At 46.1% G+C, this 27,804-nt stretch overlaps 1 protein-coding gene across 3 annotated transcripts in view; it reads left to right on the top strand.

Annotated features, from left to right (window-relative positions):
• The first annotated feature begins 22,596 nt into the window (after window positions 1-22,596).
• The window catches only part of LOC116942626 (aspartyl/asparaginyl beta-hydroxylase-like), a 51,567-nt gene continuing 46,359 nt past the window's right edge, over window positions 22,597-27,804 (top strand). For 2 of the 3 annotated variants that reach the window (XM_076067264.1, XM_076067262.1), the window contains exon 1: window positions 22,597-23,240. In XM_076067264.1, the coding sequence (XP_075923379.1) occupies window positions 23,171-23,240 (70 nt within the window). In that variant the 5' untranslated portion in view covers window positions 22,597-23,170. The remainder of the gene's footprint in view (window positions 23,241-27,804) is intronic. The other variant, XM_076067261.1, reaches the window with a different exon arrangement.

The following is a 27,804-nucleotide window of genomic DNA, read 5'->3' as shown; positions in this document are numbered from 1 at the left end:
CAGAGAGAGATACACACACAGAGAGACATACACAGACAGAGACACACACACAGAGAGACATACACAGACAGAGAGAGACACAGAGAGAGAGACACACAGAGAAACAAAGACAAAGATCCCCCGTATAGCCTTAACAGACTGTAGGGGCAAGTGCTGTTAGCAAGCGCCTTTGAAGGTTGGAACGGTACACGAGGGGGTGGGTGGCCAGCACCACGCTCGACCGCCTTTGTCTCCCAAGTGGCAATGTTTACACACCGCCCCAGGTACTCATTTGAGGCTGAGTCGACCTAGGGGAGGCCCGGGACCGGTTCAGATAATCGTCACTGGTGTAGGCCGTGAGCGGGAATTGAACACAGGTCGCCAGGTTCATAGTGCAGGGCGCTAACCGCTACACTATTGCTCCCCACCAGAGAGAGACACACACACAGGGACACACAGAGAGAGACACACACAGACAGAGAGAGACACATAGAGAGAGACACACACAGACACATACAGAGAGAAATACACACAGACAGAGAGAGACACACACCTAGAGAGACACACAGAGAGAGAGAAACAAAGACAAAGATCCCCCGTATAGCCTTAACAGACTGTAGGGGCAAGTGCTGTGAGCAAGCACCTATAAAGGCCGGCACGACATACGAGGGGGTGAGAGAAACACAGAGCCCTTTGGTGGATTATCACAGGACAGGATTGCTGGAATATTTTATTTTAAATTCATTAGCGTACATGTCCTTTGTGGAGACATACATGACATAACATGTGATACTGTTCTGTAACGTATTTGTGTGTCTACTGCACATGAATGTTTTGGCAGCGTGAGTGACGCTAAAACGAACGTTGGTCCCAGTAATCATAGATCCGTTGAAGTATTAAAATGCATTTTTTTTTTAATACAACAACACATCTTGTATAAATAGTTCTGGAATTTTAGTATTATACATAACCCTGCCGATAAATACTGTTACAAATGGCGAGGTAAAGAAAATGATAGTTTTTGATTGAATGTTTTTAAAATTATTATACCGGCGGTTGGATTTGAACCCGTGACCTCTTGACTCCTGACGGCGAGGTTTGTAAGTATATAAAACACAATAATAATAATTAAATTAAAAAGGGGGCCTAACGCATCACGGTACTGAATGAACCTACAGGCAGGCGCGACACCTTCTCACCTAATGCTAGTGGATTGATTTTGAATGGAAGCCCCTCCTACGAATTTGGTGGTTCCCGGAACCTGCGTTAGACCCCCTTAATAAAAAGTCGAGGGGCTTAGCCCAGTGCGCCACTGCGCCAGTTGATAACCAACGGCACATCCTGGCCATATAACTGCTACCTGTCCCCCGGCCGTACATCTTCAATGTGTTAATCACTTTTAAACAATAACAAATCCGGTATACATACTTTCAGAATATTTTGTTTAATGTCATCCTCCCGATAAACACCGTAACAAATGACTAAGTAAATATGATTGTTTAAAAGTCATTAAAAAAAAGTATTACTCGGGTTGGATTTGAACTCGCGACCTATCGACCGCCGCCGCCGTGTGGCTACGGTGGAGTATTGCACTCCGGGCCTATGGCGAGCCCTTTGATGGCTCATCACGGTACAGGATTACTGCGATATTTTATTTTACATTAATAAACTTATATTTCATATGTGGAGACATACATGACATAGCATGTGATACTGTACTGTAACGTATTTGTGTGTCTACTGCATATTAAAGTTTCGGCAGCGTGAGTGAGGCTAAAACTAACGTTGATCCCAGTAATCATACATCCGTTCAAGTATTAAAATGCATTTTTTTAAATACAATAGCAAATCTTCTATAAATAATTCTAGAATTCTTGTATTGTACATAACGGTGCCGATAAATACTGCTACAAATGATGAAGAAAAGAAAATTATAGTTTATGAAGTGATTTTTTAAAAATATATTATAACTGTGGTTGGATTTGAACCCGTGACCTTTTGACTCCTGACGCCTGGCGGCGAGGTTTGTAAGTATATAAAACACAATAATAATAAATATTGATTTGAAGCCTTCGTGACTGCAGGAATCCATACTCTTTGGTTTTTTCGGTAAGGTCCCTTATGTAGAAGAAGAAGAAGACAAATAATACTAGATCACGACGTTTCGATTTCCACACAAGCAACCGTCTTCAGGTGTGAGTGAGAAACAGGCTGCTGCAACAAGTCCTTATATAGAGAGCCGAGAGGGGGGAGGGGGGGTTGCCACGTCGGGCAAGAGGGTGGGGGCTGGAGCTTGTGCTGAGGATGTGGCCATTGTATTGTGAGATATTAACATGTCAATGTGTAGTTGACAGTATATCCGCCACTAGGATGATAGAGATGAACAGGGTGAAGGAAAAGCTCGGAGAAGATCGAGGGTCGAGTGTATTGACAGTAGATCAGCCACTAGGGGGATAGAGCTCACAGCAGGAGACACAAACAGACGGAGAGAGACACACAGAGAGAGAGACACACACATACAGAGAGAGACACACACATACAGAGAGAGACACAAACAGACGGAGAGAGACACACAGAGAGAAACACACAGACAGAGAGAGACACAGAGAGAGATACACACACAGAGAGACATACACAGACAGAGACACACACACAGAGAGACATACACAGACAGAGAGAGACACAGAGAGAGAGACACACAGAGAAACAAAGACAAAGATCCCCCGTATAGCCTTAACAGACTGTAGGGGCAAGTGCTGTTAGCAAGCGCCTTTGAAGGTTGGAACGGTACACGAGGGGGTGGGTGGCCAGCACCACGCTCGACCGCCTTTGTCTCCCAAGTGGCAATGTTTACACACCGCCCCAGGTACTCATTTGAGGCTGAGTCGACCTAGGGGAGGCCCGGGACCGGTTCAGATAATCGTCACTGGTGTAGGCCGTGAGCGGGAATTGAACACAGGTCGCCAGGTTCATAGTGCAGGGCGCTAACCGCTACACTATTGCTCCCCACCAGAGAGAGACACACACACAGGGACACACAGAGAGAGACACACACTGACAGAGAGAGACACATAGAGAGAGACACACACAGACACATACAGAGAGAAATACACACAGACAGAGAGAGACACACACCTAGAGAGACACACAGAGAGAGAGAAACAAAGACAAAGATCCCCCGTATAGCCTTAACAGACTGTAGGGGCAAGTGCTGTGAGCAAGCACCTATAAAGGCCGGCACGACATACGAGGGGGTGAGAGAAACACACAGAGCCCTTTGGTGGATTATCACAGGACAGGATTGCTGGAATATTTTATTTTAAATTCATTAGCGTACATGTCCTTTGTGGAGACATACATGACATAACATGTGATACTGTTCTGTAACGTATTTGTGTGTCTACTGCATATGAATGTTTTGGCAGCGTGAGTGACGCTAAAACGAACGTTGGTCCCAGTAATCATAGATCCGTTGAAGTATTAAAATGCATTTTTTTTTAAATACAACAACACATCTTGTATAAATAGTTCTGGAATTTTAGTATTATACATAACCCTGCCGATAAATACTGTTACAAATGGCGAGGTAAAGAAAATGATAGTTTTTGATTGAATGTTTTTAAAATTATTATACCGGCGTTTGGATTTGAACCCGTGACCTCTTGACTCCTGACGGCGAGGTTTGTAAGTATATAAAACACAATAATAATAATTAAATTAAAAAGGGGGACTAAGGCATCACGGTACTGAATGAACCTACAGGCAGGCGCGACACCTTCTCACCTAATGCTAGTGGATTGATTTTGAATGGAAGCCCCTCCTACGAATTTGGTGGTTCCCGGAACCTGCGTTAGACCCCCTTAATAAAAAGTCGAGGGGCTTAGCCCAGTGCGCCACTGCGCCAGTTGATAACCAACGGCACATCCTGGCCATATAACTGCTACCTGTCTCCCGGCCGTACATCTTCAATGTGTTAATCACTTTTAAACATTGACAAATCCGGTGTACATACTTTCAGAATATTTTGTTTAATTTCATCCTCCCGATAAACACCGCAATAAATGACTAAGTAAATATGATTGTTTAAAAATCATTAAAAAAGTTTTTATCGGGTTGGATTTGAACTCGCGACCTATCGACCGCCGCCGCCGTGTGGCTACGGTGGAGTATTGCACTCCGGGCCTATGGCGAGCCCTTTGATGGCTCATCACGGTACAGGATTACTGCGATATTTTATTTTACATTAATAAACTTATATTTCATATGTGGAGACATACATGACATCACATGTGATACTGTACTGTAACGTATTTGTGTGTCTACTGCATTTTAAAGTTTTCGCAGCGTGAGTGAGGCTAAAACTAACGTTGATCCCAGTAATTATAGATCCGTTAAAGTATTTTAAAATGCATTTATTTTTTAATACAATAACATCTTGTATAAATAATTCTAGAATTATTGTATTGTACATAACCATGCCGATAAATACTGCTACAAATGATGAAGAAAAGACAATTATAGTTTATGAAGTGTTTTTTTTAAATATATTATAACTGCGGTTGGATTTGAACCCGTGACCTTTTGACTCCTGACGCCTGGCGGCGAGGTTTGTAAGTATATAAAACACAATAATAATAAATATTGATTTGAAGCCTTCGTGACTGCAGGAATCCATACTCTTTGGTTTTTTCGGTAAGGTCCCTTAGGTAGAAGAAGACAAATAATAATAATAGATCACGACGTTTCGATTGCCACACAAGCAACCGTCTTCAGGTGGGAGTGAGAAACAGGCTGCTGCAACAAGTCCTTATATAGAGAGCCGAGAGGGGGGAGGGGGGGTTGCCACATCGGGCAAGAGGCTGGAGCTTGTGCTGACGATGTGGCCATTGTATTGTGAGATATTAACATGTCAATGTGTAGTTGACGGTATATCCGCCACTAGGAGGATAGAGCGCTGAACAGGGTGAAGGAAAGGTGCGGAGATGATCGAGGGTCGAGTGTAATGACGGTAGATCAGCCACTAGAGGATAGAGCGCACAGCAGGAGACACAAACAGACGGAGAGAGACACACAGACAGAGAGAGACACACGCAGACAGAGAGAGACACATACGCAGAGAGACACACACAGAGACACACACAGATAGAGAGACATACAGAGAGAGAGACACACACAGACAGAGAGAGACACACAGACAGAGAGAGACACAGAGAGAGAGAGACACACACAGACAGAGAGAGAAAGACACACACAGACAGAGAGAGACACGGAGAGAGACACACAGACAGAGAGACACAAACAGACAAAGAGAGACACAGAGAGAGACACACAGACAGAGAGAGAGACACACACACAGAGACAGAGAGAGACACAGAGAGAGAGACACACAGACAGAGAGAGACACAGAGAGACACACACAGACAGAGAGACACACCTAGAGAGACACACACACACAGAGAAACAAAGACAAAGATCCCCCGTATAGCCTTAACAGACTGTAGGGGCAAGTGCTGTGAGCAAGCACCTATAAAGGCCGGCACGACATACGAGGGGGTGAGAGAAACACACAGAGCCCTTTGGTGGATTATCACAGGACAGGATTGCTGGAATATTTTATTTTAAATTCATTAACGTACATGTCCTTTGTGGAGACATACATGACATAACATGTGATACTGTTCTGTAACGTATTTGTGTGTCTACTGCATTTTAAAGTTTTCGCAGCGTGAGTGAGGCTAAAACTAACGTTGATCCCAGTAATTATAGATCCGTTAAAGTATTTTAAAATGCATTTATTTTTTAATACAATAACATCTTGTATAAATAATTCTAGAATTATTGTATTGTACATAACCATGCCGATAAATACTGCTACAAATGATGAAGAAAAGACAATTATAGTTTATGAAGTGATTTTTTAAAATATATTATAACTGCGGTTGGATTTGAACCCGTGACCTTTTGACTCCTGACGCCTGGCGGCGAGGTTTGTAAGTATATAAAACACAATAATAATAAATATTGATTTGAAGCCTTCGTGACTGCAGGAATCCATACTCTTTGGTTTTTTCGGTAAGGTCCCTTAGGTAGAAGAAGACAAATAATAATAATAGATCACGACGTTTCGATTGCCACACAAGCAACCGTCTTCAGGTGGGAGTGAGAAACAGGCTGCTGCAACAAGTCCTTATATAGAGAGCCGAGAGGGGGGAGGGGGGGTTGCCACATCGGGCAAGAGGCTGGAGCTTGTGCTGACGATGTGGCCATTGTATTGTGAGATATTAACATGTCAATGTGTAGTTGACGGTATATCCGCCACTAGGAGGATAGAGCGCTGAACAGGGTGAAGGAAAGGTGCGGAGATGATCGAGGGTCGAGTGTAATGACGGTAGATCAGCCACTAGAGGATAGAGCGCACAGCAGGAGACACAAACAGACGGAGAGAGACACACAGACAGAGAGAGACACACGCAGACAGAGAGAGACACATACGCAGAGAGACACACACAGAGACACACACAGATAGAGAGACATACAGAGAGAGAGACACACACAGACAGAGAGAGACACACAGACAGAGAGAGACACAGAGAGAGAGAGACACACACAGACAGAGAGAGAAAGACACACACAGACAGAGAGAGACACGGAGAGAGACACACAGACAGAGAGACACAAACAGACAAAGAGAGACACAGAGAGAGACACACAGACAGAGAGAGAGACACACACACAGAGACAGAGAGAGACACAGAGAGAGAGACACACAGACAGAGAGAGACACAGAGAGACACACACAGACAGAGAGACACACCTAGAGAGACACACACACACAGAGAAACAAAGACAAAGATCCCCCGTATAGCCTTAACAGACTGTAGGGGCAAGTGCTGTGAGCAAGCACCTATAAAGGCCGGCACGACATACGAGGGGGTGAGAGAAACACACAGAGCCCTTTGGTGGATTATCACAGGACAGGATTGCTGGAATATTTTATTTTAAATTCATTAACGTACATGTCCTTTGTGGAGACATACATGACATAACATGTGATACTGTTCTGTAACGTATTTGTGTGTCTACTGCATGTGAATGTTTTGGCAGCGTGAGTGACGCTAAAACGAACGTTGGTCCCAGTAATCATAGATCCGTTGAAGTATTAAAATGCATTTTTTTTAAATACAACAACACATCTTGTATAAATAGTTCTGGAATTTTAGTATTATACATAACCCTGCCGATAAATACTGTTACAAATGGCGAGGTAAAGAAAATGATAGTTTTTGATTGAATGTTTTTAAAATTATTATACCGGCGGTTGGATTTGAACCCGTGACCTCTTGACTCCTGACGGCGAGGTTTGTAAGTATATAAAACACAATAATAATAATTAAATTAAAAAGGGGGCCTAAGGCATCACGGTACTGAATGAACCTACAGGCAGGCGCGACACCTTCTCACCTAATGCTAGTGGATTGATTTTGAATGGAAGCCCCTCCTACGAATTTGGTGGTTCCCGGAACCTGCGTTAGACCCCCTTAATAAAAAGTCGAGGGGCTTAGCCCAGTGCGCCACTGCGCCAGTTGATAACCAACGGCACATCCTGGCCATATAACTGCTACCTGTCCCCCGGCCGTACATCTTCGATATATTAATCGCTTTTGAAACATTGACAAATCCGGTGTACATACTTTCAGAATATTTTGTTTAATTTCATCCTCCCAATAAACACAGCAACAAATGACTAATTAAATATGATTGTTTAAATGTCATTAAAAAAAGTTTTTATCGGGTTGGATTTGAACTCGCGACCTTTCGACCGCCGCCGCCGTGTGGCTACGGTGGAGTATTGCACTCCGGGCCTATGGCGAGCCCTTTGATGGCTCATCACAGTACAGGATTACTGCGATATTTTATTTTACATTAATAAACTTATATTTCATATGTGGAGACATACATGACATAACATGTGATACTGTACTGTAACATATTTGTGTGTCTACTGCATTTTAAAGTTTTGGCAGCGTGAGTGAGGCTAAAACTAACGTTGATCCCAGTAATCATAGATTCGTTAAAGTATTTTAAAATTCATTTTTAAAAAAATACAACAACACATCTTGTATAAATAGTTCTGGAATTTTAGTATTATACATAACCGTGCCGATAAATACTGCTACAAATGGCGAAGTAAAGAAAATTATAGTAAATGAGGTGAATTTTTAAAATATTTTATAACAGCGGTTGGATTTGAACCCGTGACCTTTTGACTCCTGACGCCTGGCGGCGAGGTTTGTAAGTATATAAAACACAATAATTATAATAAATATTGATTTGAAGCCTTCAAGACAGCAGGAATCCATACTCTTTGGTTCTTTTCGTAAGGTCCCTTAGGTAGAAGAAGACAAATAATAATAGATCACGACGTTTCGATTGCCACACAAGCAACCGTCTTCAGGTGGGAGTGATAAACAGGCTGCTGCAACAAGTCCTTATATAGAGAGCCGAGAGGGGGGAGGGGGGGTTGCCACATCGGGCAAGAGGGTGGGGGCTGGAGCTTGTGCTGACGATGTGGCCATTGTATTGCGAGATATTAACATGTCAATGTGTAGTTGACGGTATATCCGCCACTAGGAGGATAGAGCGCTGAACAGGGTGAAGGAAAAGCGCGGAGATGATCGAGGGTCGAGTGTAATGACGAGACACAAACAGACAGAGAGGGACACACAGAGAGAGAGACACACACACAGACAGAGAGAGACACAAACAGACGGAGAGAGACACACAGAGAGACACAAACAGACAGAGAAAGACACAGAGAGAGAGAGAGACACACACATCCAGAGAGACACACACACACAGAGACACACACAGACAGAGAGAGACACACACAGACAGAGAGAGACACACACAGAGACACAGAGACACAAACACAGACAGAGAGACAAACACAGACAGAAAGAGACACAGAGAGAGAGAGACACACACAGACAGAGAGAGACACACAAAGAGAGAGACACACACAGACAGAGAGAGACACATAGAGAGAGACACACACAGAGACACACACAGACAGAGAGACAAACACAGACAGAAAGAGACACAGAGAGAGAGAGAGAGACACACACAGACAGAGAGAGACACATAGAGAGAGACACACACAGAGACACACACAGACAGAGAGACACAGAGAGAGACACACACACAGAGAGAGACACACACAGACAGAGAGAGACACACAAAGAGAGAGACACACACAGACAGAGAGAGACACAAACAGACGGAGAGAGACACACAGAGAGACACAAACAGACAGAGAAAAACACACACAGAGAGAGAGAGAGACACACACATCCAGAGAGAGACACACACACTGAGACACACACAGACACAAAGATACAAACACAGACAGAGAGACAAACACAGACAGAAAGAGACAGAGAGAGAGAGACACACACAGACAGAGAGAGACATACACAGAGACACACACAGACAGAGAGACACACACAGACAGAGAGACACAAACAGACGGAGAGAGACACAAACAGACAGAGAAAGACACAGAGAGAGAGACACACACATCCAGAGAGAGACACAAAAGATCCCCCATATAGCCTTGACAGACTGTAGGAGCAAGTGCTGTTAGCGAGCACCTATGAAGGCCGGAACGGTACACGAGGGGGTGGCTGGCCAGCACCACGCCCGACCGCCTTTGTCTCCCTAGTGGCAATGTTTACACACCACACCAGGTACTCATTTGAGGCTGAGTCGACCTAGGGGAGGCCCCGGACCGGTTCAGATAATCGTCACTGGTGTTGGCCGTGAGCTGGAATCGAACCCGGGTCGCCAGGTTCATAGTGCAGCGCACTAACCGCTACACTATCGCTCCCCACCAGAGAGAGACACACAGGGACACACATCGAGAAACACACAGACAGAGAGAGACACATAGAGAGAGACACACACAAAGACATACAGAGAGAGATACACACAGACAGAGAGAGACACACACCTAGAGAGACACAGAGAGAGAGAAACAAAGACAAAGATCCCCCGTATAGCCTTAACAGACTGTAGGGGCAAGTGCTGTGAGCAAGCACCTATAAAGGCCGGCACGACATACGAGGGGGTGAGAGAAACACAGAGCCCTTTGGTGGATTATCACAGGACAGGATTGCTGGAATATTTTATTTTAAATTCATTAACTTACATGTCCTTTGTGGAGACATACATGATATAACATGTGATACTGTAGTGTAACGTATTTGTGTGTCTACTGCATATGAAAGTTTTGGCAGCGTGAGTGACGCTAAAACGAACGTTGCTCCCAGTAATCATAGATCCGTTGAAGTATTAAAATGCATTTTTTTTTAAATACAACAACACATCTTGTATAAATAGTTCTGGAATTTTAGTATTATACATAACCGTGCCGATAAATACTGTTACAAATGGCGAAGTAAAGAAAATTATAGTCTTTGATGTGAATGTTTTTAAAATTATTATACCGGCGGTTGGATTTGAACCCGTGACCTTTTGACTCCTGACTCCTGGCGGCGAGGTTTGTAAGTATATAAAACACAATAATAATAATTAAATTAAAAAAGGGGGCCTAAGGCATCACGGTACTGAATGAACCTACAGGCAGGCGCGACACCTTCTCACCTAATGCTAGTGGATTGATTTCTGAATGGAAGCCCCTCCTACGAATTTGGTGGTTCCCGGAACCTGCGTTAGACCCCCTTAATAAAAAGTCGAGGGGCTTAGCCCAGTGCGCCACTGCGCCAGTTGATAACCAACTGCACATCCTGGCCATATAACTGCTACCTGTCCCCCGGCCGCACATCTTCGATGTATTAATCTCTTTTGAAACATTGACAAATCCGGTGTACATACTTTCAGAATATTTTGTTTAATTTCATCCTCCCGATAAACACCGCAATAAATGACTAAGTAAATATGATTGTTTAAAAGTCATAAAAAAGGTTTTATCGGGTTGGATTTGAACTCGCGACCTCTCGACCGCCGCCGCCGTGTGGCTACGGTGGAGTATTGCACTCCGGGCCTATGGCGAGCCCTTTGATGGCTCATCACGGTACAGGATTACTGCGATATTTTATTTTACATTAATAAACTTATATTTCATATGTGGAGACATACATGACATCACATGTGATACTGTACTGTAACGTATTTGTGTGTCTACTGCATTTTAAAGTTTTCGCAGCGTGAGTGAGGCTAAAACTAACGTTGATCCCAGTAATTATAGATCCGTTAAAGTATTTTAAAATGCATTTATTTTTAATACAATAACATCTTGTATAAATAATTCTAGAATTCTTGTATTGTACATAACCATGCCGATAAATACTGCTACAAATGATGAAGAAAAGACAATTATAGTTTATGAAGTGATTTTTTTAAATATATTATAACTGCGGTTGGATTTGAACCCGTGACCTCTTGACTCCTGACGGCGAGGTTTGTAAGTATATAAAACACAATAATAAATATTGATTTGAAGCCTTCGTGACTGCAGGAATCCATACTCTTTGGTTTTTTCGGTAAGGTCCCTTAGGTAGAAGAAGACAAATAATAATAGATCACGACGTTTCGATTGCCACACAAGCAACCGTCTTCAGGTGGGAGTGAGAAACAGGCTGCTGCAACAAGTCCTTATATAGAGAGCCGAGAGGGGGGAGGGGGGGTTGCCACATCGGGCAAGAGGGTGGGGGCTGGAGCTTGTGCTGACGATGTGGCCATTGTATTGTGAGATATTAACATGTAAATGTGTAGTTGACGGTATATCCGCCACTAGGAGGATAGAGCGCTGAACAGGGTGAAGGAAAGGTGCGGAGATGATCGAGGGTCGAGTGTAATGACGGTAGATCAGCCACTAGAGGATAGAGCGCACAGCAGGAGACACAAACAGACGGAGAGAGACACACAGACAGAGAGACACACACACAGACAGAGAGAGACACATACGCAGAGAGACACACACAGAGACACACACAGATAGAGAGACATACACAGAGAGAGACACACACACAGACAGAGAGAGACACACAGACAGAGACAGAGAGAGAGAGACACACACAGACAGAGAGAGAAAGACACACACAGACAGAGAGAGACACGGAGAGAGACACACAGACAGAGAGACACAAACAGACAAAGAGAGACACAGAGAGAGACACACAGACAGAGAGAGAGACACACACACACAGACAGAGAGAGACACAGAGAGAGAGACACACAGACAGAGAGAGACACAGAGAGACACACACAGACAGAGAGACACACCTAGAGAGACACACACACACAGAGAAACAAAGACAAAGATCCCTCGTGTAGCCTTAACAGACTGTAGGGGCAAGTGCTGTGAGCAAGCACCTATAAAGGCCGGCACGGCACACGAGGGGGTGAGAGAAACACACAGAGCCCTTTGGTGGCTTATCTCAGGACAGGATTACTGGAATATTTTATTTTAAATTCATGAACTTACATTTCCTTTGTGGATACATACATGATATAACATGTGATACTGTACTGTAACGTATTTGTGTGTCTACTGCATATTAAAGTTTTGGCAGAGTGAGTGACGCTAAAACTAACGTTCCTCCCCGTAATCATAGATCCTTTGATGTATTAAAATGCACTTTTTTAAAAATACAACAACATCTTGTATAAATATTTCTGGAATTTTAGTATTGTACATTACCGTGCCGATAAATACTGCTACAAATGGCGAAATAAAGAAATTTATAGTTTATGAAGTGAATGGTTTTAAAAATATTATACCGGCGGTTGGATTTGAACCTGTGACCTTTTGACTCCTGACGCCTGACGGCGAGGTTTGTAAGTATATAAAACACAATAATAATTATTAAATTAAAAAGGGGGCCTAAGGCATCACGGTACTGAATGAACCTACAGGCAGGCGCGACACCTTCTCACCTAATGCTAGTGGATTGATTTTGAATGGAAGCCCCTCCTACGAATTTGGTGGTTCCCGGAACCTGCGTTAGACCCCCTTAATAAAAAGTCGAGGGGCTTAGCCAAGTGCGCCACTGCGCCAGTTGATAACCAACGGCACATCCTGGCCATATAACTGCTACCTGTCTCCCGGCCGTACATCTTCAATGTGTTAATCACTTTTAAACATTGACAAATCCGGTGTACATACTTTCAGAATATTTTGTTTAATTTCATCCTCCCGATAAACACCGCAATAAATGACTAAGTAAATATGATTGTTTAAAAGTCATTAAAAAAGTTTTTATCGGGTTGGATTTGAACTCGCGACCTATCGACCGCCGCCGCCGTGTGGCTACGGTGGAGTATTGCACTCCGGGCCTATGGCGAGCCCTTTGATGGCTCATCACGGTACAGGATTACTGCGATATTTTATTTTACATTAATAAACTTATATTTCATATGTGGAGACATACATGACATCACATGTGATACTGTACTGTAACGTATTTGTGTGTCTACTGCATTTTAAAGTTTTCGCAGCGTGAGTGAGGCTAAAACTAACGTTGATCCCAGTAATTATAGATCCGTTAAAGTATTTTAAAATGCATTTATTTTTTAATACAATAACATCTTGTATAAATAATTCTAGAATTCTTGTATTGTACATAACCATGCCGATAAATACTGCTACAAATGATGAAGAAAAGACAATTATAGTTTATGAAGTGATTTTTTAAAATATATTATAACTGCGGTTGGATTTGAACCCGTGACCTCTTGACTCCTGACGGCGAGGTTTGTAAGTATATAAAACACAATAATAAATATTGATTTGAAGCCTTCGTGACTGCAGGAATCCATACTCTTTGGTTTTTTCGGTAAGGTCCCTTAGGTAGAAGAAGAAGAAGACAAATAATACTAGATCACGACGTTTCGATTTCCACACAAGCAACCGTCTTCAGGTGTGAGTGAGAAACAGGCTGCTGCAACAAGTCCTTATATAGAGAGCCGAGAGGGGGGAGGGGGGGTTGCCACGTCGGGCAAGAGGGTGGGGGCTGGAGCTTGTGCTGAGGATGTGGCCATTGTATTGTGAGATATTAACATGTCAATGTGTAGTTGACGGTATATCCGCCACTAGGATGATAGAGATGAACAGGGTGAAGGAAAAGCTCGGAGAAGATCGAGGGTCGAGTGTATTGACAGTAGATCAGCCACTAGGGGGATAGAGCTCACAGCAGGAGACACAAACAGACGGAGAGAGACACACAGAGAGAGAGACACAAACAGACGGAGAGAGACACACAGAGAGAAACACACAGACAGAGAGAGACACAGAGAGAGATACACACACAGAGAGACATACACAGACAGAGACACACACACAGAGAGACATACACAGACAGAGAGAGACACAGAGAGAGAGACACACAGAGAAACAAAGACAAAGATCCCCCGTATAGCCTTAACAGACTGTAGGGGCAAGTGCTGTTATCAAGCGCCTTTGAAGGTTGGAACGGTACACGAGGGGGTGGGTGGCCAGCACCACGCTCGACCGCCTTTGTCTTCCAAGTGGCAATGTTTACACACCGCCCCAGGTACTCATTTGAGGCTGAGTCGACCTAGGGGAGGCCCGGGACCGGTTCAGATAATCGTCACTGGTGTAGGCCGTGAGCGGGAATTGAACACAGGTCGCCAGGTTCATAGTGCAGCGCGCTAACCGCTACACTATTGCTCCCCACCAGAGAGAGACACACACACAGGGACACACAGAGAGAGACACACACAGACAGAGAGAGACACATAGAGAGAGACACACACAGACACATACAGAGAGAGATACACACAGACAGAGAGAGACACACACCTAGAGAGACACAGAGAGAGAGAAACAAAGACAAAGATCCCCCGTATAGCCTTAACAGACTGTAGGGGCAAGTGCTGTGAGCAAGCACCTATAAAGGCCGGCACGACATACGAGGGGGTGAGAGAAACACACAGAGCCCTTTGGTGGATTATCACAGGACAGGATTGCTGGAATATTTTATTTTAAATTCATTAACTTACATGTCCTTTGTGGAGATATACATGACATAACATGTGATACTGTACTGTAACGTATTTGTGTGTCTACTGCATATTAAAGTTTTGGCAGCGTGAGTGACGCTAAAACTAACGTTCCTCCCCGTAATCATAGATCCGTTGAAGTATTAAAATGCAATTTTTAAAAAATACAACATCTTGTATAAATATTTCTAGAATTTTAGTATTGTACATTACCGTGCCGATAAATACTGCTACAAATGGCGAAATAAAGAAAACTATAGTTTGTGAAGTGAATTTTTAAAGTATATTATAACTGCGGTTGGATTTGAACCCGTGACCTTTTGACTCCTGACGCCTGGCGGCGAGGTTTGTAAGTATATAAAACACAATAATAATTAAATCAAAAAGGGGGACTAAGGCATCACGGTACTGAATGAACCTACAGGCAGGCGCGACACCTTCTCACCTAATGCTAGTGGATTGATTTTGAATGGAAGCCCCTCCTACGAATTTGGTGGTTCCCGGAACCTGCGTTAGACCCCCTTAATAAAAAGTCGACGGGCTTAGCCCAGTGCGCCACTGCGCCAGTTGATAACCAACGGCACATCCTGGCCATATAACTGCTACCTGTCCCCCGGCCGTACATCTTCAATGTGTTTATTACTTTTTAAACAATAACAAATTCGGTGTACATACTTTCAGCATATTTTGTTTAATGTCATCCTCCCGATAAACACCGTAACAAATGACTAAGTAAATATGATTGTTTAAAAGTCATTAAAAAAAAGTTTTTATCGGGTTGGATTTGAACTCGCGACCTATCGACCGCCGCCGCCGTGTGGCTACGGTGGAGTATTGCACTCCGGGCCTATGGCGAGCCCTTTGATGGCTCATCACGGTACAGGATTACTGCGATATTTTATTTACATTAATAAACTTATATTTCATATGTGGAGACATACATGACATCACATGTGATACTGTACTGTAACGTATTTGTGTGTCTACTGCATATTAAAGTTTTGGCAGCGTGAGTGACGCTAAAACTAACGTTGCTCCCAGTAATCATAGATCCGTTGCAGTATTAAAATGCATTTTTTGTTAAATACAATAACACATCTTGTATAAATAATTCTAGAATTCTTGTATTGTACATAACCGTGCCGATAAATACTGCTACAAATGGCGAAGTAAAGAAAATTATAGTTTTTGAAGTGAATGTTTTTTTTTAAATATACCGGCGGTTGGATTTGAACCCGTGACCTTTTGACTCCTGACGCCTGGCGGCGAGGTTTGTAAGTATATAAAACACAATAATAATAATTAAATTAAAAAGTGGTTGGAGTGGTTGGTGTGGTTGGAGTGGTTAGTGTGGTTGAGATGTTATTGTGTGGATGGCGTGGTTGGTGTTGTTGAGATGTTAGTGTGTGGATGGAGTGGTTGGTGTGGTTGAGATGTTCGTGTGGTTGAGATGTTAGTGTGTGGATGGCGTGGTTGGTGTTGTTGAGATGTTAGTGTGTGGTTCGAGTGGTTAGTGTGGTTGAGATGTTAGTGTTTGGATGGAGTGGTTGGTGTGGTTGAGATGTTATTGTGTGGTTGGAGTGGTTGGTGTGGTTGAGATGTTCGTGTGGTTGAGATGTTAGTGTGTGGATGGAGTGGTTGGTGTGGTTGGAGTTGTTAGTGTGGTTGAGATGTTCGTGTGGTTGAGATGTTAGTGTGTGGATGGAGTGATTGATGTGGTTGAGATGTTAGTGTGTGGATGGCGTGGTTGGTGTGGTTGAGATGTTCGTGTGGTTGAGATGTTAGTGTGTGGTTGGAGTGGTTGGAGTGGTTAGTGTGGTTGGTCTGGTTGAGATGTTAGTGTTTGGATGGAGTGGTTGGTGTGGTTGAGATGTTATTGTGTGGTTGGAGTGGTTAGTGTGGTTGAGATGTTAGTGTGTGGTTGGAGTGGTTAGTGTGGTTGAGATGTTCGTGTGGTTGAGATGTTAGTGTGTGGATGGAGTGGTTGATGTGGTTGAGATGTTAGTGTGTGGATGGAGTGGTTGATGTGGTTGAGATGTTAGTGTGTGGATGGAGTGGTTGGTGTGGTTGAGATGTTCGTGTGGTTGAGATGTTAGTGTGTGGATGGAGTGGTTGGTGTGGTTGGAGTGGTTGGTGTGGTTGAGATGTTCGTGTGGTTGAGATGTTAGTGTGTGGTTGGAGTGGTTGGAGTGGTTAGTGTGGTTGGTCTGGTTGAGATGTTCGTGTGTGGTTGGAGTGGTGAGTGTGGTTGTCGTAGTTGGTGTGTTTAATGTTACAGTATGGTGAGTGTAGTTGAGTGGATTTTGCTGTCGAGCACGTAGTGTGGTGAGTGCGTCGTGGCGGTCAGTCTGTCTGTAGTGAGGTGAGTCTCTGTGATGGGGTGGAAGGTGGTGAGGCCTGGGGGTCGTATTGTTAGTGTGGTTGTTGTGGTTGGGCTGTTAGCCTCTCTGTGTTAAGTGTGGTTGTGTTGGCAACCTCTGTGTGTTGAGTGTGGTTGTGTTGTCAGCCTCTGTGTGTTGAGTGTGGTTGTGTTGTCAACCTCTGTGTGTTGAGTGTGGTTGTGTTGGCAACCTCTGTGTGTTGAGTGTGGTTGTGTTGTCAGCCTCTGTGTGTTGAGTGTGGTTGTGTTGTCAACCTCTGTGTGTTGAGTGTGGCTGTGTTGTCAACCTCTGTGTGTTGAGTGTGGTTGTGTTGTCAGCCTCTGCATGTTGAGTGTGGTTGTGTTGTCAGCCTCTGTGTGTTGAGTGTGGTTGTGTTGTCAGCCTCTGTGTGTTGAGTGTGGTTGGTGCTCCTCGTCCTCTGTGTGTTGAGTGTGGCTGTGTTGTCAACCTCTGTGTGTTGAGTGTGGCTGTGTTGTCAACCTCTGTGTGTTGAGTGTGGCTGTGTTGTCAACCTCTGTGTGTTGAGGGTGGTTGTGTTGTCAGCCTCTGTGTGTTGAGTGTGGTTGTGTTGTCAACCTCTGTGTGTTGAGTGTGGCTGTGTTGTCAACCTCTGTGTGTTGAGGGTGGTTGTGTTGTCAGCCTCTGTGTGTTGAGTGTGGCTGTGTTGTCAGCCTCTGTGTGTTGAGTGTGGTTGTGTTGTCAACCTCTGTGTGTTGAGTGTGGTTGTGTTGTTAACCTCTGTGTGTTGAGGGTGGTTGTGTTGTCAGCCTCTGTGTGTTGAGTGTGGTTGTGTTGTTAACCTCTGTGTGTTGAGTGTGGTTGTGTTGTCAGCCTCTGTGTGTTGAGGGTGGTTGGTGCTCCTCGTCCTCTGTGTGTTGAGTGTGGCTGTGTTGTCAACCTCTGTGTGTTGAGGGTGGTTGTGTTGTCGACCTCTGTGTGTTGAGTGTGGCTGTGTTGTCAGCCTCTGTGTGTTGAGTGTGGCTGTGTTGTCAGCCTCTGTGTGTTGAGTGTGGTTGTGTTGTCAGCCTCTGTGTGTTGAGTGTGGCTGTGTTGTCAACCTCTGTGTGTTGAGTGTGGCTGTGTTGTCAGCCTCTGTGTGTTGAGTGTGGCTGTGTTGTCAGCCTCTGTGTGTTGAGTGTGGTTGTGTTGTCAAGCTCTGTGTGTTGAGTGTGGTTGTGTTGTCAACCTCTGTGTGTTGAGTGTGGCTGTGTTGTCAGCCTCTGTGTTGAGTGTGGCTGTGTTGTCAGCCTCTGTGTGTTGAGTGTGGTTGTGTTGTCAGCCTCTGTGTGTTGAGTGTGGCTGTGTTGTCAGCCTCTGTGTGTTGAGTGTGGTTGTGTTGTCAGCCTCTGTGTGTTGAGTGTGGTTGTGTTGTCAGCCTCTGTGTGTTGAGTGTGGCTGTGTTGTCAGCCTCTGTGTGTTGAGTGTGGTTGTGTTGTCAGCCTCTGTGTGTTGAGTGTGGCTGTGTTGTCAAGCTCTGTGTGTTGAGTGTGGCTGTGTTGTCAGCCTCTGTGTGTTGAGTGTGGTTGTGTTGTCAGCCTCTGTGTGTTGAGGGTGGTTGTGTTGTCGACCTCTGTGTGTTGAGTGTGGTTGTGTTGTCAGCCTCTGTGTGTTGAGTGTGGCTGTGTTGTCAGCCTCTGTGTGTTGAGGGTGGTTGTGTTGTCAACCTCTGTGTGTTGAGTGTGGCTGTGTTGTCAACCTCTGTGTGTTGAGTGTGGCTGTGTTGTCAACCTCTGTGTGTTGAGTGTGGCTGTGTTGTCAACCTCTGTGTGTTGAGTGTGGCTGTGTTGTCAGCCTCTGTGTGTTGAGTGTGGTTGGTGCTCCTCGTCCTCCCTGCACCGCCTCGCCCCCTGCCGGCCGCTTCGCGCACGCTTTCAGTTCCCATTCCCTCACCCACAAAGACAAAGATCCCCCGTATAGCCTTAACACTTTTGGGGCAAGTGCGAATTAAGAGTAGCACTTATGAAAGCCAGTACGGCACACGAGGCGATTGGTGACCAGTACCAAGCCCGGCCGCCTTTGTCTCCCCAGTGGCGATGTTTACACAGAGTACCAGGTACTTGTTCGAGGCTGAGTCAACGTAGGGGAGGCTCGGGGCCGGTTCAAACAATCGTTGCTGATGTCGACCGTGAGCGAGTATCGAACCCTGGTTGCCGGGTGGGTAGTGAGTCGCGCTAACCACCGCGCCACCGCTCCCCACCCCCACACTCACGTAGCCTGAGCCGGCATCTCCTGGGTTCGACTCCGGGTATCAGCACATTTTTATTTTTAAATAAAATCCACGTATCCCAGCTCAATCCAGCCAGCAGGCCCAAGTGGGTTTAACAGTAGCGATAAGTCGATCACCACGTCGCGAGCTTGAAAACCGCCACCCTCTTCCAAGACATCTTGACCAGCTTGGGTCATGATGGCATCCACTCGAATGGGAATATTAACTTTTTATGCTGGAGAAATCCGATGAGCTGCTAAGCTCTTTTTTTTCAGAGATGTTCAGTCGAGGGGAGCCTCCCAGAGGCCTCTTCGGCGTGTAAGGCTACGTCCAGCAGCGGTTGGCGTGAGTGAGAAATAGCAGTGCCTGACGCCTGGGCAGCTGTATTTAGTTATCCTACTTTGGTGAGCGTCGCTCCGCAAGAGTCGATGGTCTCGTCACGTCGGGGGGGGGGGGGGACAGCCGTGATGACGAAGACAGCCAAATGTCGCCAGTGTAACACGCAGCCGGCTTTCGCGACCAATATTATCCATAATAGAGGTTTTTTGGGGGTTATTATGAATGCGTCGTGAAACCGGCCACCACCCGACACGGACAATTAGCAAGGTTCGTCACGTAAACCAAAACATTTCGTAACTAGTTCAGTAAACCGGCGTGTCGCAGAGTGAACCCACAACATTTGCAATCGTAAATGGCGGTGACGGGTCTAAGGACGCATTTACATTTGCGTGCTCTAACCCTCACAAAATAAAATGAAGTCTCTATCCTGGATAAAATGTCATCATCTCTCGGCCCTTTTGCTCCCCGTGCCGCTCGAGGGGCGTCAAACGCGCCACCGGTGTCCCCCCTGTGCCGTGCGGCTCTCGACGAGATTCCCACCAGCACCTCCAATACCAATACCGTACCAATACCGTACCAATACCAATACCGTACCAATACCAATATACCGTACCAATACTGTACCAATACCGTACCAATACCAATACCGTACCAATACTGTACCAATACCGTACCAATACCAATACCGTACCAATACTGTACCAATACCGTACCAATACCAATACCGTACCAATACCAATACCGTACCAATACCAATACCGTACCAATACCCATATACCGTACCAATACCAATACTGTACCAATACCAATACCGTACCAATACCGTACCAATACCAATATACCGTACCAATACCAATATACCGTACCAATACCAATACCGTACCAATACCGTACCAATACCAATATCGTACCAATACCAATACCGTACCAATACCGTACCAATACCGTACCAATACCAATACCGTACCAATACCGTACCAATACCAATACCGTACCAATATCAATACCGTACCAATACCGCGGTGGCGCAGTGGTTAGCGCACCGCGCAGTGAATGCGACGGCTTGAGTTCAATTCCCGACCGCGGCTGATATCGATGGTTGGCTGATATATATATCAGAATATATCAGAATATTGTGAACCGGTCCTCCCTCCATCCCTCCCTCATCCTACTCGCTTCACAAACCCGCACTGACCACAGTGGTGAAGTATGGTGAACTATGGTGAAGGAAAAAACACAACCCAGCTATTACTGACACGGTTTGGGGAGGGAGACCTTCATCCAGCAGTGGATAGATCAAATCTGAAAGTGTTCATATCGTGACATCGATTATATCGTGACATCGATTGTTTAGTCATTCGTGAATGAATAATTAATTATTCGATTATTATTCTTAGCTCTTTCGGTAAAGTCACGTTGAAGGGAAACAATAAAATAATAAAAAAACATATGAAACGTGACTTTACCGAAAGAGCTAAGAATATGAATGACTGCAATTCACGAAAGCTTCAAATCAAAATGTATTCGATTATTAATTAATTTTGATTTGAAGCTTTCGTGACTGCTGGAATCGATACTCTTTGGTTCTTTCGGTAAAGTCACGGAGGTAGGAAAAAATAAAATTGTTCACGACGTTTCGATGGCAACACAACCATGGTGGGGCTTCGTGCATCCAACACAACCGTGCTGCGATCGAAACGTCGTGACCTGTGATTTATTTTTTTCTACCTACGTGACTACGTGAACGAAAAATATAACCATAGTTCATAGTTCATTTATTTGGTATAGCCCTGTGAGCCATTCGGCTCTTGAATCGGGTGCAACTGCAACAAACAAAAAATACATGAACAAGAAAAATCTTAAAGTGAAAGAGTGTTAATCAACGATTGGATGACGATGGCGATGATGATCTTGCATCGTCACAATCCTCCCAAAGGACGACATCGGCTCCTGTGGCAGCATCCAGCAGTGGACAGATCACGGCTCCTGCTGGGGCTGATGGAACCCAAACCGGAACCCCTCCCGGTCCCACACGCACGCACACGAGACCACACACACACACGAGGCCGGGGTTGTCGTCAGCCAATCGGATTGCGCGATGTGCTGAGCCGGATGTGACGTAAGGGAGGGACAATGGAAGGGGCGACGCATTCCTTCGCGGTGGGGGGGGGGGCGGCGGCGGCGGAGGATGACGGAGGGGGAGGGGCTAGGGATAAGAGGGCGGGGCTAGGTTGAGGGCGAGGGGGGGGGCGAGGGGGGAGGAGGGAAGTCGTCAGTATCGATTCACTGGATGCATGAAGTCCCGCGTGTGTAATCGATTATATTTTTGTGTCGGATGGAGTGCTGACGGGGGCGGGAGGCGTCGTTATCGATTCGATTCCGGTAACCGCTAATCCACGCCCCGGCGCCGTCAAGTCGAATCTAATAATCGCTTCGTAAGTCGATTCGTTGGGAGTTTTCCACAGACACGCAGAACATGATGAAGGAGTCGCCGCCGGATCGGCGGAGCGGGCTTTTGTTATTTTGCAGCGCCTCTCTCTAGCGCTGTTTGGTTTAGAAAAATAAAAAAAAATCTGTTCCACTGCTTCCCACCCCACCCACCACCCCACCCACCCACCACCCCCACCCACCACCACCCCACCCACCCACCACCACCCCCACCCACCACCACCATCCACCACCACCCATCCCTTCGCCCCTCCGGGCTAATCATTACAAACATGAGCACGGTTTGCATGTGACAGCAGCCTCCGTTCTTCCGACACATGAGTTGGGGTCGTGGTGGTGTTGGCCACGGTGGTTGTTGATGCGTGCGTGTAGTCGTGTCTGTGTGTGTGTCGGCTGTGCAGGCGAGTGTTAGTGTGTACACAGACAAAGACACACAACTTATTGGCACACGGACACACACGTGCACAGACACGCATCTACACAGACAGTATATACACAGTCCTGTTAACAGTATACACGCTGTGCTGCTTACATACCCACAGACAACAACAGGCAGTCAACAACAGCCGCCATTCACCACTAAGTGTCCGTGACGTCAGCACAGCCGCCTCGTGCCAGGCTAGGTGCACTGTGGGTCGCGTGTGAAGTCTCACGGCACGGACACACACACACGCATTCACACACACGGACACACACACACGGGATACACACAGAAACACACACACGGCTGTACACACACAGACACGCACGCGGACAGGGAGCGGATAGAGCGGAGATGAACGCGGATAGGAGGCGAAAGAAGAGCAAGATTAGCCACGGAGGAGGAGGAGCAGTGACCCATTCAGGTATCACACTCAGTCACTCACTCAGTCACTCACTCGGTCAGTCACTCACTCACTCAGTCACTCAGTGACTCACTCAGTCACTCACTCAGTGACTCACTCGGTCACTCACTCAGTCACTCACTCAGTCACTCAGTCACTCACTCAGTCACTCACTCTTCACACTCGGTCACTCACTCAGTCAGTCACTCAGTCACTCACTCGGTCACTCACTCCTCACACTCGGTCACTCACTCGGTCACTCACTCGGTCAGTGACTCAGTCACTCACTCAGTCCTCACTCACTCAGTCACTCACTCAGTGACTCACTCACTCAGTCACTCACTCGGTCACTCACTCCTCACACTCAGTCACTCACTCGGTCACTCACTCGGTCACTCATTCGCAATCTCAGTCTCTCTCTCACACTCAGTAGTCACTCGCACACGCGGTCACCCAGGGTGCCCGGACCCTAGAACGCCGCTGTGTGAGTCTGTGGGTATCTGTGAGTATCTGTGGGTATCTGTGTCAGTCTGTGGGTATCTGTGGGTATCTGTGTGAGTCTGTGGGTATGTGTGAGTCTGTGGGTATCTGTGGGTCTCTGTGTGAGTCTGTGGGTATCTGTGTGAGTCTGTGGGTATCTGTGCGAGTCTGTGGGTCTCTGTGAGTATCTGTGGGTATCTGTGTCAGTCTGTGGGTATCTGTGGGTATCTGTGAGTCTGTGGGTATGTGTGAGTCTGTGGGTATCTGTGGGTATTTGTGTGAGTCTGTGGGTATCTGTGTGAGTCTGAGGGTATCTGTGCGAGTCTGTGGGTATCTGTGTGAGTCTGTGGGTATCTGTGTGAGTCTGTGGGTATCTGTGTGAGTCTGTGGGTATCTGTGTCAGTCTGTGGGTATCTGTGTGAGTCTGTGGGTATCTGTGTGAGTCTGTGGGTATCTGTGTCAGTCTGTGGGTATCTGTGTGAGTCTGTGGGTATCTGTGTGAGTCTGTGAGTATCTGTGTGAGTCTGTGGGTATCTGTGTCAGTCTGTGGGTATCTGTGTGAGTCTGTGGGTATCTGAGTCTGTGGGTATCTGTGTCAGTCTGTGGGTATCTGTGTGAGTCTGTGGGTATCTGTGTGAGTCTGTGAGTATCTGTGTGAGTCTGTGGGTGTCTGTGTGAGTCTGTGGGTATCTGTGGGTATCTGTGTGAGTCTGTGGGTATCTGTGTGAGTCTGTGGGTCTCTGTGTGAGTCTGTGGGTATCTGTGTGAGTCTGTGGGTATCTATGTGAGTCTGTGAGTATCTGTGTGAGTCTGTGGGTATCTGTGTCAGTCTGTGGGTATCTGTGTGAGTCTGTGGGTATCTGTGTGAGTCTGTGGGTATCTGTGCGAGTCTGTGGGTCTCTGTGAGTATCTGTGGGTATCTGTGTCAGTCTGTGGGTATCTGTGAGTCTGTGGGTATGTGTGAGTCTGTGGGTATCTGTGGGTATTTGTGTGAGTCTGTGGATATCTGTGTGAGTCTGTGGGTATCTGTGCGAGTCTGTGGGTATCTGTGTGAGTCTGTGGGTATCTGTGTGAGTCTGTGGGTATCTGTGTGAGTCTGTGGGTATCTGTGTCAGTCTGTGGGTATCTGTGTGAGTCTGTGGGTATCTGTGTGAGTCTGTGGGTATCTGTGTCAGTCTGTGGGTATCTGTGTGAGTCTGTGGGTATCTGTGTGAGTCTGTGAGTATCTGTGTGAGTCTGTGGGTATCTGTGTCAGTCTGTGGGTATCTGTGTGAGTCTGTGGGTATCTGAGTCTGTGGGTATCTGTGTCAGTCTGTGGGTATCTGTGTGAGTCTGTGGGTATCTGTGTGAGTCTGTGAGTATCTGTGTGAGTCTGTGGGTGTCTGTGTGAGTCTGTGGGTATCTGTGGGTATCTGTGTGAGTCTGTGGGTATCTGTGTGAGTCTGTGGGTCTCTGTGTGAGTCTGTGGGTATCTGTGTGAGTCTGTGGGTATCTATGTGAGTCTGTGAGTATCTGTGTGAGTCTGTGGGTATCTGTGTCAGTCTGTGGGTATCTGTGTGAGTCTGTGGGTATCTGTGTGAGTCTGTGGGTATCTGTGTGAGTCTGTGGGTATCTGTGTGAGTCTGTGAGTAGTTGTGTCAGTCTGTGGGTATCTGTGTGAGTCTGTGGGTATCTGTGTGAGTCTGTGGGTCTCTGTGTGAGTCTCTGAGTATCTGTGTGAGTCTGTGAGTAGTTGTGTCAGTCTGTGGGTATCTGTGTGAGTCTATGAGTATCTGTGTGAGTCTATAGGTATCTGTGTAGGTCTGTGGGTCTCTGTGTGAGTCTCTGAGTATCTGTGTGAGTCTGTGAGTAGTTGTGTCAGTCTGTGGGTATCTGTGTGAGTCTGTGGGTATCTGTGTGAGTCTATAGGTCTCTGTGTGAGTCTATAGGTCTTTGTGTGTGTCTCTGAGTATCTGTGTCAGTCTGTGGGTATCTGTGTGAGTCTATGAGTATCTGTGTGAGTCTATAGGTCTCTCTCAGTCTATAGGTCTCTGTGTGTGTCTCTGAGTATCTGTGTGAGTCTCTGAGTATCTGTGTGTGTCTCTGAGTATCTGTGTGAGTCGATAAGTTCTTTGCGAGTCAACATGTCTCGGTGAGTGTATGGGTCTCAATGTGAGTCTAATGGTCACTATGTGAGTCTGTGGGTCTCTATGTGAGATTATGAGTCTCGATGTAAGTGTATGGGTCTGTGTGTGAGTCTATCATCGCTCTCTGAGCCTGGGTCTATGTGTCAGTATGAGTCTGCGTGAGTGTATGGGTCTGCGTGTGAGCCTACGGGTCTCTATGTGAGTCTACGAGTCTATATGTGATTCTATGGGTCTCTGTGAGCCTATGGGTCTTGGTGTGTGAGTTAGTCTCGGGCCAGATGGAGGAACATTTCCAAAAGAGAGTGTCACAGCGTGCCACTGTAAACGCGTAACAACTCCTTTACAGGTGAACCTGCCACTGCCATGTGCCGCTGCGGGGAGCGGTGGTGTAGTGGTCAGCGCTACGCTGCGCCGAGTTCGATTCCCGCCCACGGCCAACAGCAAGTGACGATTATCTGAGCTGTCGACTGGGCCTCAAATGAGGTGCGATGTGTAAAACCATTGCCAATGTAAATCCAGTGTCATGGATTTACTCTCCCAACACACCGGTGGGCTGAAGTAGTAACTTATGAATCTTCATTTGAAGCTTTCGTGACTGCAGGAATCCATACTCTTTGGTTCTTTTGGTAAAGTCACGTGGGTAGAAACATAAAATAATAATTAATATATCACGACGTTGCGATCGCAACACAGGCGGTCGTCCTCAGGAAAATACCTTACAGATGTGTGGAAACCTTATTGAAGTAACTAATTGGCGCGTTGTTTACGTGACAAACCTTACAGGCTGTGTCGGGTGGTGGAGGGTTACGACACAACATTTATACTCATGCGACCCTTATTATGAATAATATTGGTCACGGAAGACTCCATGTTAAACTCAATCATTTAACTCACCCACTATCTCACTCACCCACTTGTTTAGTCACTCACCCACTAGCTCACTCACCCACTCATTCAGTCACTCACCCACTATCTCACTCACCCACTTATTCAGTCACCCACTAGCTCACTCACCCACTCATTCAGTCACTCACCCACCAGCTCACTCACCCACTCATTGAGTCACTCACCCACCAGCTCACTCACCCACTCATTGAGTCACTCACCCACTAGCTCACTCACCCACTCATTCAGTCACTCACCCACTAGCTCACTCACCCACTCATTCAGTCACTCATCCACTAGCTCACTCACCCACTCATTCAGTCACCCACTAGCTCACTCACCCTCTCATTCAGTCACGCACCCACTAGCTCACTCACCCACTCATTCAGTCACCCACTAGCTCACTCACCCACTCATTCAGTCACCCACTAGCTCACTCACCCACTTATTGAGTCACTCACTTACTAGCTCACTCGCTCACTCATTCAGTTACTCACCCACTAGCTCACTCACCCACTCATTGAGTCACTCACTAGCTCACTCACCCACTCATTCAGTCACCCACTAGCTCACTCACCCACTCATTGAGTCACTCATCCACTAGCTCACTCACTCATTCAGTCACCCACTAGCTCACTCACCCTCTCATTCAGTCACTCACCCACTAGCTCACTCACCCACTCATTCAGTCACCCACTAGCTCACTCACCCACTCATTCAGTCAGTCACCCACTAGCTCACTCACCCACTCATTCAGTCACTCACCTACTAGCTCACTCACCCACTCATTCAGTCACCCACTAGCTCACTCACCCACTCATTCAGTCACCCACTAGCTCACTCACCCACTCATTGAGTCACTCACTACCTCACTCACCCACTCATTTAGTCACGCACTAGCTCACTCACCCTCTCATTCAGTCACCCACTAGCTCACTCACCCACTCATTGAGTCACCCACTAGCTCACTCATCCACTCATTCAGTCACCCACTAGCTCACACACCCACTCATTCAGTCACTCACCCACTACCTCACTCACCCACTCATTCAGTCAGTCACCCACTAGCTCACTCACCCTCTCATTCAGTCACC

Source organism: Petromyzon marinus, chromosome 15 (assembly GCF_048934315.1).
Source record: "Petromyzon marinus isolate PM22_M1 ecotype Great Lakes invasive population chromosome 15, UKy_Petmar_22M1.pri1.0, whole genome shotgun sequence".
Lineage (NCBI taxonomy): Eukaryota > Metazoa > Chordata > Hyperoartia > Petromyzontiformes > Petromyzontidae > Petromyzon > Petromyzon marinus.
Note: the sequence above shows the minus strand (reverse complement) of the source record. Positions and strands in the feature narration are given on the sequence as shown.